The sequence below is a fragment of the Cryptotermes secundus genome, unplaced genomic scaffold (genome assembly GCF_002891405.2).
Source record: "Cryptotermes secundus unplaced genomic scaffold, Csec_1.0 scaffold19, whole genome shotgun sequence".
Lineage (NCBI taxonomy): Eukaryota > Metazoa > Arthropoda > Insecta > Blattodea > Kalotermitidae > Cryptotermes > Cryptotermes secundus.
Window position 1 is genome coordinate 345,411 of NW_019729897.1, and position 16,244 is coordinate 361,654.

Consider the following 16,244-nt stretch of genomic DNA (forward strand, 5'->3'; position numbering starts at 1 on the left):
TTTTGGAATGTGACGCCATGTTTCTGTGAACATTCTGAAGGACCCTGCTATTTCCATCTTCAGGGTAGAAGAAGAACATGTTGTGAAGTAACAAGTAAAACTGAGTGCACTAAAAGACAGACACTGCTTACATATCATGGTAGAAGAAGAACATTACCAATATTTTAGGGAACCTACTGCATCTGTCTTCAACCCTGAAGTTGAAAGAAACAGGTTCTTCCAAAAAATATGTAATGTTCTACCAGACATCATGGCGTCACATACCAGAAGTCAGTAAATCTTCAAGGTCACTGCTGTGAGAACCTTAAGCCTTATACTTACTTGCTGTTTATATGGCAAAAGTAAGTGAGTTGGATAGTTGCACATTTGCAGCGCACACTGTAATGCAGCAATACGAACTTTCTGAAATACAAATAAACCAATATCATATACAAAGTAATGTCATGTGAAGCAAGTACACATGTCAGTTTGTTCTGGAAGGGTTTGGCAATGTGAGGATTATTATTTCCTTCAAGCTGCTCCAGAGAATACAATCACAGCAACTACAATCAGGGGATATAAGAAGCCAGAGACCTTTACTGGTCATTCCATTCTCAAACACCTTACATTTAAAAGTTCTGTCATCTGAGATATAATGCTGTGTAGCCTGGTGAAAGTAAACTGAGGTTTGGAGGAACATGTGGTCTCTGCGCTCAGGAGTGACGAGTAAGCACAGCAAGAAACCACCATGAGGCAGGCAGCTTCCTGCTTGCTGCCTGCTTTATGTTGGTTTCTTGCTTCTTGCTTTTTTCCTTCAAACCATCAGCTGACTTTCACCAGACTACAGTGCTTTATATTCCAGAAGACAGGAGTCTTCCTAACCGCCACTGTGAGAACTTCAAATCCTATATCATATATACACGACAAGGACTTACTTGTCTGAAGTATGTGCTGTCAAATTATCTTGCTAGAAATACTCCTATTGCCTATTGCTATCAAATGTTTGAAGAACATATTCAAAATACTGCTCATATATCAATCTGAATTTATAGTTTGCTGAAAAAAAATATTAGGCCCATGAATCACCATGCACACTGGCATGCGACTCCCATATTTCTATACTGTATAGCGACACTTGTTGAATGGCATGAGAATTTCATCATAACCTGAATTTAGAGTTTGCTGAAAATATACTGGACCCAAGCATCACTATGAACATTTTCATCACTCCTTAATGGTACAATCTGCACATTGACATGACACCTAAAGTGAAACCGTGCCTCACTGGGTATAAACAGCAGCTCTAGATCCATGGCTCTGTTCATACACATTTTGCTGCAAGGTAGTTATAAAAGGAGAAATCTTGGTGCACAATTTTGTTTAAGCTCATGTACAAACATTTTATATGAGCTAAATTTACTTAGTCTTACAGCTCTGAATACAGGTCTCAGTGACATACCAATTTCTTAGGCCACGCATCATAATGATGTTTCCAAGCTTCACACAAAACTTGATGCAGACATTTTGCTCGATTTTGCCAACCATCACAGAAAAAATGAAACATGAAGGTGAAAAAGCACTTGTGTAAAAATAGTGCGTGTTTACAGTGCGGTGTCATGTGGCAGACTGATGCAATAGGCTTTCTGAAGTGTGACCTTGGCCTCCCTTCTCTTCTTTCACTGAGGTAGTTACAATAATAACTGTCTGGGAAATAAATTTTAGGCCAAAAACTGAAGAGGCATTTGAAAAATATCACTGCAGGCCATTCACAACTGCATATTTAAATGCCATGAGTGTAACAGCTAAGATGTCACATATCAAAATATACCAATATACTTATTTATATTTAATTTTTAAACCATGTTCCTTGCCGATTTTTAAAATAGTTTGTCATAATTTTATCATATTTTCAGCAACTACATGCATAAATATCTTATGTCACTCTATTCAACTACTTCCTAATGCTATAGTTAAAAAAAATTGAAAAGCACCTTATGTAGTCTGACAATAAAGTTCACAAACCCGCCATTGTGTGCTTGCCTTGGTTGCAGTGAACAGAAACCTCAATACGGTTTGATGACATTGGCATATCAGCATTTCACAGCTATGTTGTTGATCTAAGGCAGTCTCTTTCTGAGTGGCATCTATTATTGTCTGAGTGTGTTTTGGTGTGCTGTTGCGAGAATGTCGGAACGAAGATTAAATTTCTCCTTAAACTTGGCAAGAGTGGACATGAAATCAGAGAGATGTTAACGCAAGTTTATGGGGATGCTATAAAGAAAGCCGCAGTTTACAAGTGAGTAACATGTTTTTCTGAGGGAAGAGAAAGCGTCACTGAAAAAAGAGAGATCAGGATGGCTAGAAATGAGCAGAATTGAAGAAAACATTGCAAAAGTTCAACAAATTGTGCGTGAAAATGTCGGCTGACTGTCAGGAGCATAGCAGAGCAAGTGAACATGGACAGAGAACAGTTAGGAAAATCTTAACTAAGATCTTGACATGAGGAAAGTGTGTGCAAAAATGATCCCAAAGGACCTGCTCACACGGCACTGTCTGTGAGGGAGTTTTTAGCTAGTAAACAAATAAACGTGCTGGAACACCCTCCCTATTCACCAGATCTAGCCACCAATGACTTTCTTCTGTTCCCAAAGCTAAAGGAAATAAGGCATTTTGATGACACTGATGACATCAGGAGTAATACGATGGCAGCTCTGAAGGCCATTCCACAAAACCAGATTCAAAATTGTTTTGAAGGGTGCACTAGGTGCTGGCATCGGTGAATAGCTTCCCAAGGGGAGTATTTTGAAGGCAACCACAGTGATATTCAGCAATGAGGTATGTAGCACTTCTGCCACGATGAGTTCACGAAATTTACTGTCAGATCACGTATGCTGCCACAGTTGTTCTTAATAAAAAGATTACTGTTTTAGTAAAAATAAGTTGACTCTAATCTATGACTTACCAAGGAATCTTGGAATCGTGTTAGCTTTAAGAACCTTGGAAGAAATGTCTGAATATGGCCTTCTAATACTGAGTGCTTGGATTCCAGAAGATCACGCAAAATTTCCAGAATAGAAAGTAACAGAACCACCTTGCTCTGTTCTAGTGATTCTACTAGAAGTGGGATCAACTGTAACAAGCATTAAATGTAATAACATTCACTGCTTCTTAGTTAAGAGTTGAAGTATTAACGAAATGTTTCAGTACTTAACTCCACGGTCCAAGATCTTCCACTGTTGTTGCAGCTTGTCTAAGATCATTCTCCCACATATGCATTGGTCTTTCAAATGGTCCCTTTCCTTGAGGTCTTCTAATTAAATTCTGTATATATTTCTTATTTTTCCTTATGTATGCTACATGTCTCAGTGACCTCAGTTCTCTTGATTTAACACAATTCTCAGTAGAAACTGCAGACTTCCCAATTACATAATTTTCTCTAACTTCTCTTACATTACATTTATTATATCCAAATATTTTCAACAGAACTTCATTCTCAATACCCACAGTCTATGTTCTTCTCACAAAGTAAGAAGAAAAGCTTCACAAGTAAACAGATTATGAGAAATCAAGAAGTGACCTTGAAAATTACAGAAACCTGCTAATTTGTACATAATGAGACAAAATCAAATCACAAAAACAGTCTATAAAAATCATTTAAGGGATACTAAATGTTATGTGGGTTTCAAGTTGTTAATTTCTGAGGCTATATTGTAACCACAATAATGGGTGCCTGCATTTGCATTCACAGAATTTCTTTTGATGTCAACTTCTGCACCATTTATCTTCATTCATAACCCACAGCTGTTTAAGTTATTATTTCCATATGCTTAGCAGAATTTCTGTTTTTAAATCTTTGTAAGTACAAAACACAATGTTAAATTTAACTATACTTGTAATGATTATACATTACTGATGCTTCAAATTTATACATTCCAGTCTACTTAGTGTGTTTTATACTCAACCTTTAAGGATTTTGATAAACTGAGCACTGAAAATGATACCCAGCATTTCACATAATTATTTGTATTCTGTAGAAGACACAGTGATTCTAGTAAACAGGAAAGAAGCATGTAAGTGGATAACATCATTGTAAATATAAATAATAAGATATTACAATATCCTCCTCTTTACTCCTTCTGATGAAGCGTACCTAACTAACACTGTGATAGTAGAACCCAAAAGTTCAACACCACTAATGCCAAAGCCCCTTGTTGGATATGATTTACAGATAGTTTTATCCAGCTCACATCCTTACAACTTATCTCCCTAACATCCATCTTAATGTTTTTATAAAGCTTACTGTGTAATGACATATATCATTAAGGGACTTGTTCCACCTTGGTTTCCTAAGTATTTTTGTAGAAGACATATTCCATTTTATTGCAAACTTATAAAAAGGATGCAACTACAAATGACGAGATTCCCTGGACACTGCCCATTACCTGGAGTTGATTTTTGTCTATAATATTTCGGAAGTCGGCTACTGCCATCTGCAGATAAAATGAAATGGGGGTACCTACTCAGCCTGGAATATCAAGATAGTTGCTGTTACTTGGGAACCAATCAAGATAGGTTTGTCGATTGTATGTAATGGACAGTGTCTTTACATTATTGTATCAAACCACTGTCACAAACATTTACAAGCAAATAAGGGTTTTGGATATTTAAGAGAAATGCTGACTTACTTCTGGCAAGCTCATGGTTAGTACAACTCTTGGAACTCCTTGAAGCATGTAGGCCAAGGCAATTAAAAAGTTACACCTCACAGGTTGGGCTGCATGATGATAATGTTCTACAAGTTCTGGAAATGTCTGGAAAAATCTTTGGCGATATAAAATCCTGCAACAGAAAAAAAAGAGTAATTACTGACAATAATAAGAATGCAAAACCATACAGAAGTCTCATAAACATCAATTTCTTACTAAATATATTGCAATGGGACCTAAGTATGGGGGGACCAATGTCACCTGACCTGTCTGGATTGTTCACAAAGCCACTCGGCTGATGCCAAAGGCCAAGGTTGGTTAGTTAGTTATTAGAGAGGGTGGGTTTCCCCATGCACTTAGACCTGTAGTGGTCCATTGTGCTTCCCTCTATGATTTCTACCAGCCTCTATATCCTACCGGTATTGGTGCTTACCATCAGTCCCGCCCAGCCAGCGAGACCGGCTCTACTTGGCTGAGAAGTATCTATAATGCTTCCCCCATATTAGTGGCTGCTGTTGGGCGGCAAACGTCCACAATTTTGCTCAGTGACCTCCTTTGGAGGTATGAGGTTCTTTTACGTGCCGTAAAGCTACAACACGGGACCCACGGCTTAAAGTCCCTCCCGGAGGACTTGTTCCCTGAATTTTTCCGCCCTTAAAAATTCCATGACCTCTGCCGGGTATCTGAACCCGCGTACTACGAGTCATGAGGTGGGAACGTTACCTCCAGACTACGGAGGCTGCTTAAGGCCAAGGTTACTTGAGAACTTGCTATAAGCTTCCCAATGGAAGACACATGGATAAAAGTAGCTCCCAAGTTCTCACGATGTTCAGTTCATTCAGTGCAATACACAGCAGCTATGTAGTGAGACAATAAGTCTGTCAGTTAGTGAGCCTCTTTTGTGAGTGAGTGCATGAGTTGTCAGTCAGCTGTCAGTTCAGTGAAATGCTGAGAAGTGGAGACAAGAGGTTAGTGCAGTGAGTGAGCAGTGCCATTGCAGTGAAGTATGGACCAGAGAACTGATATCAAGAGCATAAGTGGTTATGGACAATGTGACAGCAACTGCTCCTTATAAATGTTAAATATAACACAGAATACTAACATTTTTTCCCCTTTCTACTGCTGTTATGGTAATTATGTGTACATCAATAACAAAATGGTAAATATTTATTAAGTTATCTTTGTAACTTATTAATGGATTTGAAAGTTAAAGTGTTTTATTAGGTTACTAAACATGGACTTCCTTCTTTCAAACATTGATTCCAGGCTTATAATACATTCAGATTATAGTATTGAAAAAATGTACATAAAGAAAGGTATAAAATCTGCACTGGGAAGGAGTCAGAGATTTTAATTAAAAAAGATAATATTCTTCCCCTTCCTTTGGCTTCTTGTATTTATAAATAACACTGTTATGAAAGTGATTCTGAATGGGCTTTGCACACTTTTAGAAGGATCTGGGCTCAGGTGATTTCAAAATAGACAAGCGGAAGGCAAATTATATAAGACTGCCAACTAACTCCAGGGAGCAAATTCTCTTGAGAAGCTAACAGTTACTCCATTAGTAAAGAAATTCTCTGGCTTTTATGAAATCTGATGGTACATTTTCATGTTCACAACAACCCATTTTTACTTCCTACAGTATCATGTAAACCACCCAATTCATCAAAACAGTAATGGCTGGCACTGCTAGCATGAAACAACTTGCCAACAAGGTCTGTCTCCCTCTTTCTACATCTATCTCTACATCTGTAAAGGATGCTGGAATCTGATACCCAAAGGAATTAAGCACTATGCTTCACTGCAGTGGCTAGTGTTATAAACTGCGATTACAGCAAAAAAAAATTGGTCTTGCAGACAAAATTCTTGTTCAAGTCTTGGTTCTCAGAAATTTTCCAAATTGTCATCTTGAACTGTGAAAGTCATTCTTGTACACACCATGTAATAAGTATGGTAACCATCTTAACACTTTGCGGACCAGTGGCATATTTTTATGCCCAGCACTTTTAAACGTGGCGGACCGGTGGCATATTATTATGATTTTAAGAAACGTTATGTTGAAACACACTATACCTTGCACTGGCACCAGGCAGACGCATGACTGGTGTGTGATAGACCTCTTGAATGTTTGCTTCATAGTCAGTAACATGACCCCGCTGTTTATGACCCAACTGTTTTCTTTTCCCACTCCAAAAGAAAATACCTTTGTTCATCTTCCAGCTGCATGCACCAAGCAGGAAGTTACTAGTGCAAAATGGATCAAGGTCGGAAGAGGTTGAGGTACAAGCGTTTTCCCAGAGAACAAGAAATATCTGACTTGTTCTCCGATGAGCTATCTGACGTCCCTTGTGAGTCTGCTAGTGATAGCGACTCACAATCTGATAGTGAGTGTGGCAGGGGTGAACAAAAAATTGTGGCCACAGACAGTGAAAGTGAAAGTGAAAGTGACAGTAGCTCCGATGAAAGTGCAGGTAGCAACATTGCTGGGACAGCCACATGAGGAAAAGTAGACAAAACGCCTGCTTTGGGACAGTTTACTGGTAATCCAGGGGTGAAGCAAATTCCATCGGACCCAACACAAATGTCTGAAGTAGCAGAACTGTTTTTCCACAATTCACAATTCGAGCATGGTTGATGTTCAAAGGAGACATGGACAGGTAAAGAAGCCTGTTTGTATTTCCGAGTATAATATGTTCATGAAGGGAGTTGATAGAGCTGATCAGTACCTGGCCTATTATTCTCTTCCTCAGAAAACAGTAAAGTGGGCAAAGAAAGTCGCCTTGTGGCTTATAAATTGTGCCGTTTTCAATTCATTTTTGGTTTTCAAAAATCTATACCCTCATTCAAAATTGAAACACAAGGCATTTCTGCTGAATGTGGCAAAAGCCTGGGCTACAGACCAGATTGTGGCGGCAGACACAGACTTAGTGCGACCTGGTCCATCAACTCCCACCCCATGCAANCAGAAAACAGTAAAGTGGGCAAAGAAAGTCGCCTTGTGGCTTATAAATTGTGCCGTTTTCAATTCATTTTTGGTTTTCAAAAATCTATACCCTCATTCAAAATTGAAACACAAGGCATTTCTGCTGAATGTGGCAAAAGCCTGGGCTACAGACCAGATTGTGGCGGCAGACACAGACTTAGTGCGACCTGGTCCATCAACTCCCACCCCATGCAAGCCTCATGTGGACCCCCTGGGCGACTCTTGGTGATATGCGGAAACATACCTTCATGAAAACTGTGAAGAGTGAACATTCCAAGGGTAAGCAGCCTTCTAGGCGATGCCGTGTTTGTGCAGTACACAACAAATGGAGTATGACTGTCTACATGTGCAAGTTCTGTGTAATGCCACTTCACAAAGGGGAATGTTTCCAGAAATATCACACTCTCAAGCACTTCTAGGAGCAGTGGTAAGTGTTCTCCAAAAATTTTAGTTCATAAAATGAATTAGGAGATTTTGTATTAATTTTTAAAGTGAACAGTGCACAAGTTAGGGTAGTAGGTTTAAAAATCCTCAGGGCGATTTAAATATTTAAATCGCTGGTCTGCGAAGTGTTAATACACAGCATATTGTATACTCCACCATACAGTTTCATGGCATAGAGCTTCATTAAGTACAGGGACAATTTCACTTGACCAGTTCTTAGTGCAACGAGCTGTTTCTCAGAAATGAAGTTAGTGTTATGTAGGAGTTATACTGGACCAATATGGACCAAAACAAAATTCACTTCACTTTCAAGCTCCAACTTTAAATTGAATAAAAAAACATTCATTTTTGAAGATGAAAGATGTGGTCAGATATATTACTTCCCTATTTAGATTTATCTTACTTATACTGTCAAAGAAAATATAGAAATGTACAACCACAATAAAAAACTATTTAGGCAACAGAAAGGAAATAAACAAGACAGACCTGATATTGCCGTAGTTGTCAGAGTTCATATACTCCTCATTCTGAATCATAATCAATTTGAAGCCTTCTGCCACACAAGTACCAACAGCATCATGGCTCAGCATAGCAATTAACTTGCCTACCCATATATCTGTTTGTCTGTGGCCTCTCATAACAAGAGCTTTTGTAAGCCATGCAAACAAGTTGACAGCATTGGTAGCCTTCATCACAGGAATATCATCCTGATCTAATGTATCCAACAGGGTTACCAACAGATTAGACAACAACACAGCCAAAGGTTCATCTGAAAAAGAAAAAGGGACCCACATTATTTTAACCCACTGAAGGTTCAGATTTGGATTAACCACAAATGTTCATTGTGAAGAGGATTTAAAAGGGGCCGCTCTGATACTTTCAATTAATTTATGTTTCAAAACTGCTGACAACAACCTGTAGTCTCATCTACAAACATTCTGTATAAAATGTATCTTCCTGAGAGCAAAGTGCAACAGTCAGTTATTAAAGAACCATAATATGAACTCATACATGGTTGAAAATAAAGTTCCAGTAGTTCTAGTTCCTCCTCCATAAAAAAAAAGGTAAAGTTGTCCCTGTACTTAACAAATTAACCATTATGCCACGAAGGTGTATGGGGGAATGGATGTATAGACATTTTCTTGACCTTGGCACTAGATGGAAATGAGTGGTCAACTTCACGCCCCAGCTGCTTTTACCCCTCGGGGAAAGAACCCCCGGTACCAATTGGATAGGAGGTTGGGTGAACTTCAGAGCTGGTCTGGATGATATGGAGAAGACAAAATTCTTGACCCTACCTGGACTCAAACTCCTACCCCTTGGTCATCCAGCCCATAGCCAGTCTCTATACTGACTACACTATCGCAGCTCCTAGTTCCTCCTCTATACTATTTCAAGAAAACAGTGGCTCCGGTCTAGAAAACCGAAATTAATGGCTGTGGGGATTCGTTATGCTGACCACATGACACCCTCTATCCGCTAAAGTTCGCAGAAAAAGCACTCCTTACAATATTTACATTTTAGTATATGCGTAAACTCTCTAACTGAACACAAACATACCGGCTGGTTGTGCAATCTGATAAATTGCCAGTTGGATCTGAAAGTATCACAAACTTACCATCATGAGCTTTATTTACAAGAGAAGCCACAAACCGAGCTGCACTTCTTGATGTAAGAGGATGTGATGTGTGAATGGCAAGTGTCTGAAGCTGCATAACTAAGCATGACAGTGGTGGAATATTTACATCCTGCCTAACAGGACTTAGCAATGCTTCCAGTAACACCACCTGAAAAGAAAGCATATGCTGCTGTAAAGACTATAAGTACACATTAGCACAGTCCTTATCCCTTCGTCTATCATGTTCCAACTGGATCAATGCAGGTTACGTGTGTTAAAATCACAAGTGAAAGTGAAGCATCGAGGCAGAGTCAACTATGGCCAGGAACAGTTAAGGGTCACGAAGTATTATAAACACGTGGGCATAACCCTACAGACTAGTGGGAAATCCCTCACTATGCATTATAAGGAGAAACTGATATCCATAATATGGTCCATGGTGGACATACAGAGCTTAAGCAAGTAATCACTAAGAACAGCAATTAAACTGTATAATTTAAAATAGTCTCAGTTTTAACATATGGTCTGAAAATGCCATGGAAACATCAGAAAGTATACAAATGACATAATTTGAGAAGGCTCTGAGAGTTTCAAGATTCATACCCTCATGACTAGTGTATGTCCTCAAGAGAAAGTGTTCTGACAAAAAAAAATTACCTGCTGCCACACACCAGTACAGTGAAGAGATTAATAACAGAAAAACAGAAGGAGAACGAGATATGGTGTAAGTTCTACTTCACAGAAGCTATGATGAACAGAGACTATAATCTCATACATGATGCATCTTGCTGTGTGCTGCTTCCATCACAAGATCTGCCAGTCAAAAAAGGCTACCATCTGCCAAACAAAATCTGAAGCCTTTGGTACCTTCATACCATATTAAATGGTATCATGTCCCAGAAAACATTAATAACAAGTTCATACAGAGGAACTTACTGACTGAGTCACATGCCACGATGATGATGCCATGAGCGGTTTGAAATTATTTTCTTCTGGATTCAATCCAGAGTCCAAAAAATATGGAATAAACTCAGTTACAATATCTGATTGAAAACTGAAACAATGGAAAGATATCAGCACAAGTCAATTAGAACCTCTTATACAAAGCATATCAAAAATATTAATAACAGAAAAATCACCATGAACATTCCACAATACATTCTGAAGTGTCTGTGTTTCTGTTTTAATTTATTTAACACTACTTTGCCAACTGTATAAATTATACTACAAAAGGTGTTATAAAAGAACAATGTATACACATTATTATATTAGAATTTTTCTGACAGGAATAAGAAAAGCTACAAAAATCCTCAACACAATTGGTCATCGGGTCACTATTCAAACTTGGAACCCGTGACTATGAAGCATGCTTTCCAAACACTATGCCAGATATCCAGAAAATGTGAAGTTCATGGTTGAAATAGTAACAGTATACATAATTCCATTACTGAAATGTGTACTCAAATTTTCCACCATATATACCTCCCACCTAAATTTTATTTACTAATTCAAATTTACTTCAGCAACAGACTGTCTCCAAGTACAGTGCTTCATTCCATTCTTAGACATAAATATAGGGTGGCAGTCTTTTACTGATCAAAGTTGAAGTGTATGAATATATAAGTTATTATGCTCCAGATCAGAGTCTGGAATATCCAGCTATGTTCAACCCATAAGAAATTACCTTTCCGACTGGGTCCTTAAAATTGTGCTGACAATTGTGGCACAGTCAACCAAGAGGTCTTCATTACAGAATATCTGGGGATATCTGTTCTCCTGGATACCATGCAGCCACCATGTGACAAGTCCAGATACAGCTCCACACTGCACACACAAATATGTGTGCACCTTGGAGCCTGATTCAGGTGCTTCAACTAATGTCCTACAGAAAAATAAATATAGTGTTTTCAGGGCAAAAATAAAAACACAAATTAAATTACACTGTTGTCTGAAATGAATGGAATTTACAACACGTATGCTTAACACTGGAGAAAATAATAAAATGTTTCTCCAGTGGGTTCCATGAACCCAAGGAATATGCAAATATCCATATAGGGATCTGTTTTGGCTATAAGAAATTTGTACTGAAATGAGAAGCAAATTTTGAATGTAATAAAAACATTTAAAACTGTATTATGGCACAACTGTATTTATATTGTGCCACATGTAAGAACTCTATAGGCTTATTCTGTTTTTAAATAACACAGCACACAACAAACACATACAGGACAACATCAAAGAACCTTCTTGATAACAACAAGGCAGCACATGTTCAGCCCCCATCAAGAGAAATAATAAGAGGGATGACACGAACCTGCTTGGTTTCTGAATTCCAATAGAGTCTTAACAAATAAATTATAAATATTTTAATGTATTGGAACAGCCGCTGTAGTTGTAAAGACTTTAGATTTTAATCCCAATTGTATATAATAATAATATTATATGTGTNTGTCTCTGGAGACTGAAACATGTAAGGGCATAAATAATTGAAATAAGAAAAATCTTCACCAGTCACACTGGATGGAACTGTTCCACTTTTCATAATATTATTAGTGTGACAGACCAGAAAGAAACAAATCAAACTATTTTGATAGATTAGCAAATAATAAGACTCATAATAATTTAATTGACAAAAGAAAGCAATTGGTATAGATGATATATCCACAGACATGATGGAAACCACATGGTCAAGTGAGATTCACTGCCTGTAAAACTGTGAATGATTATGAAAAAGCATAAAACAACCCCAAATAATTGGAGGAAAGAACTGTTCCAGCACATAAAACATGCGATAGGAAATTGTGTAAAAGCTAAGAAGGAATAATGATGCTCTGGTATGTCTGATTCTTTTTTATGGTCAATAATACACATAAAGAAAGAAACAGGCATGTGTTTCATGATACAACAAGCTGTATAAAAGAAGGTAGGAGCATGGAAAGGAGATGATGGTGACACAGAGGAGGTGTACTGTAATATGGATGGCCAGAGCGTTGCTAGGTAATGGAGTGGTAAACACGCACGATACCCGCTCACAACAATGGAAGGATATTATGCAGCCCGCTTCTAGGCAATGGCTCAGTAAACAGACTTCCGCGCTTGCACAGTGACATCACACTGCAACAGTACTACCATTTGTTATTGTGTTGTCTGTGCTGTGCCTATATAACGAATATCTGTTTAAGATATAACTCCGTCTTAAGTGCAAACTATATTTATAGGTCTTTCGTTTTGTTCCTCTCTATACACTACATGTTTCGGCCCCAAACGGCCATCATCAGGTGTATACACTCACGTATCTGTTACACTGCACTTATTTATAACATTTAAAATTTAAAAACATAGGTCTTCCTGATTAGCACTTATAAAATCTTCGGTTCTAATTTGAAATCCTCCAAAAAAAAATTTTCTCTAAACTTTAAATTTTAAAAATGTCAGGGTTACTCGTCCTGTGTCTATAGTGCTGCAGCAGCTTCTTCTTGTTTCTAGTATTGTATAGGTGTTATTCTGTGTAGCCTTCTTGTGTGCATGCCGCGGTTAAGTCACAGTGTGTGGAGAGTTCAGGGGAGCTCAAGACAATTGAGAGACTAGGGTAGAGTGCATACAAGAGCAGTGAATAGAAAACCTGACATGTGTTATAATTACAGTAATCTTGAAAGTGTTAGAATTATTTGTAGTTACAACTAGTGAAGAGCCAATAAATTGATTCACCAATCCAAACCCGACTCAGTCACCCAAATACGTGACAGTATGATAATGTACACAGAAGAAAAGCTTGGTCTAATGTGCAGAATGCAGATGAATATTTAACACAGGAATCATGGACTACAAAAATATTTCTTTTGTGTTCCTTCAGAAACGATGGATAAAGGTTTCACTGTATTTTGTATCTTTGTTAACTGTCAAGAATATGTTATATATTGTGTTTTGTGTTTATATTATTTAGTGTTTATATATTTTTAGTCACATGTACTCTGGTGGCCAGTGTGTGTGTGGACTATGAACCTTCCATGTGCGTGGATCTGTTACATGTGAGGGAAGGGTACATGCTGCTATCTGGAGTACAGTCCGTATAATGCCTCAAATATTGGGTTGAGTCAATGTGAGTTTCATTTATGTTGAGGCTGTCTTTCCTAAATAAATAAATATGGTATTTCTCTAAACTGTTTAAATGATTCCCTTTGTTTCCTGTCCTTACAATGTCTATGGTGTTAATTACAGTGTTTTATATTATATTTAAGCATCCTGTTGCACTATACACTTCTATATGTAATAATATAAATGCCGTCATGAATGCAACAATTAATTTGGTTGTAGATCTTTGTCTTTTCTTCCTCTACAGGCTGATGTTTTAGATTTTGGACTGTGTGCAGTGTGACAGCTACATAGTGAAAAATACACCTGATGATGGCCAATTACGGCCAAAACATGTAGTGGAGAGGAAGAAAAGACAAAGATCTACAACCAAAGTAATTGTTGCATTCATGGCGGCATTTGTATTATTACATATAACAGTGTTGTATGTTATGTCCTGTATTTAATATGCAGTTTGAGTATCCACTATTGCTACTGTCATATCTTATGACTTGTATGTGTCCTCTGTATAGTAGGATGGTTAGTGAATGATGAATTGGAAAGGATGTGGTAGGAAGAGGTCAAGAGGTCAGAGCCTATTTCAAGGTACTACCTTGGCATTTGTCTAGGGGGACTGAAGAAAATCATGTAAAGCCTCAGTTGGGACAGTTTGTCTCCTGGATGAGATTTGACTTAAGCACCTCCTGAAGTCACAAGCATTACTGCCTCAGTAACAAATGATGTACAAAAGATGGCAGGGAAAGGGTGGCTACAAATACAATATGAGAGCTTGTGGTTGGCTGGAGAAGAAAGTAGGAGATATGTCATATGATGACCCACTCAATGGAAATGTCAGATGACAATAAAAGAAGGCAATCATGTACCAGAATGTCTGACAATTTAGCACAACTAACTTAATATGAATAGGGAATTTGTAAGAATGTGTGGAGTGTCAAAATTTATTGGAATAAATGAGGAAAATCCACAAAACCCTCAGAATAAGCAGTACAGAAGCTGAGATTCATATCAGGGACCTCATGATAGGAAACAGTACTAACCAGTACATTACAGTGTTCTGTACAATAGTTTCTGTTGACATGATTGATAAACACAGGACTGTGTTAATAATAAAAATCACCAACCTTCTCATACAAAGAACAAAGAACCACACACGGGTATCTGTATTAAAATTCACAAGCAGAAATATATCTTTCACAGTCAGTTCAGGTCCACTTATCTGATATTAAGTATGTGGTCTGCCTATTAATGAAAGGGTCAGAAAATTAAGTTCAGGTCCACTTATTTGATATTAAGTATCTGGTCTGCCTGATAATCAAAGGGTCAGAAAATTAAGTGCTTCAAAAAGCAAAAGTAACACACTGTATTCACTATAGATGCAAAAATGGTAAATTTTAGGATTATTTCCTATAATTTGGCCTTAGTTGAGCTGAACCACATGTAGTCAATACAGAAAGGTTTCACTGCATGTTAAATATATGCTCTTACAGTTTTGTAAGTCTTGTTCATGTTCATTAAATAATCTGTAGTTCTTCACAAGTCAGCACAATTAGAATACAAAAGTTTTCTTACCTAAGGCTTCTAATTCCTGCACTACATTCATCTGCCTGATATTTTCCAGTGATAAAACTGAGAATTCTAGGAACTAAGTACTCTGTGAAAGGTTCTGCAACAGCAACTGCACATAAGGCATCCAAACATCGAGCCACAACCAGGGCATTATGTTCATCTTCTGAACCCGGATCTAGAAGACAGGGAACTGACTTTTAGAAAAAGATCACAATTCATCCTTCAACATAAAGAATGTAACAATATAAAGAGTTTCAACTGTTGCACATGGACACTAATTATGGTATTAGGACAGGAAGTAAAATCGATATAAGTTTAAATCTGATGCATTGTCACATGATTTAGTACGACTATAAATGGGTCCTCTAACCAACTAACCAACTATTTTCTTCACTCAACTCAACTCAACTGACTTCACTTCACTAACTGTCCTGCTTATAATATCTCAGCATGGACTGCACAGAAAACACCACTCCTCTGTTGGTGTATGAAACTGCTGCTGTAGAAACATGCTTGTTTGCAAAGCTGTTACTTAGTAATGGTCGTTGTTCATTTGCTTGTCTCACGGTCATTGTCCAGCAACAAGTCTACATGCCACATTATGATATCATTATAGAGTGCAACTGGACTCCTTCCCTGGTGTTTAAAGTTCTGAAACAAATTACATTGGTCTTCACAGAAGCGTTCATGAACACATACAGACCTTTACTGACCACTGGCCATGCTTGTTGGCAAACAGACCATGTAAAGAGATGCAGAATTATAACACTGAATATTAAACAGAGAAAAAAAAGAAATGAGCAAAACAGAGACAGCAGAAGTGCATTCTTACAGGATGGCTGCAGGATACAGCATG

General features: G+C 37.8%; 1 protein-coding gene across 1 annotated transcript in view; it reads right to left on the reverse strand.

Moving 5' to 3' along the window:
* Nucleotides 1-16,244, reverse strand: part of LOC111865660 (MMS19 nucleotide excision repair protein homolog) — a 43,672-nt gene that overhangs the window by 2,592 nt on the left and 24,836 nt on the right. Inside the window, exons 11-18 of the mRNA XM_023853845.2 lie at nt 15,392-15,563; nt 11,415-11,612; nt 10,667-10,784; nt 9,731-9,899; nt 8,599-8,881; nt 4,665-4,818; nt 2,942-3,109; nt 322-402 (exon numbers count right to left, since the gene is read on the reverse strand). Of these exons, the coding sequence (XP_023709613.1) occupies nt 322-402; nt 2,942-3,109; nt 4,665-4,818; nt 8,599-8,881; nt 9,731-9,899; nt 10,667-10,784; nt 11,415-11,612; nt 15,392-15,563 (1,343 nt within the window). The remainder of the gene's footprint in view (nt 1-321; nt 403-2,941; nt 3,110-4,664; nt 4,819-8,598; nt 8,882-9,730; nt 9,900-10,666; nt 10,785-11,414; nt 11,613-15,391; nt 15,564-16,244) is intronic.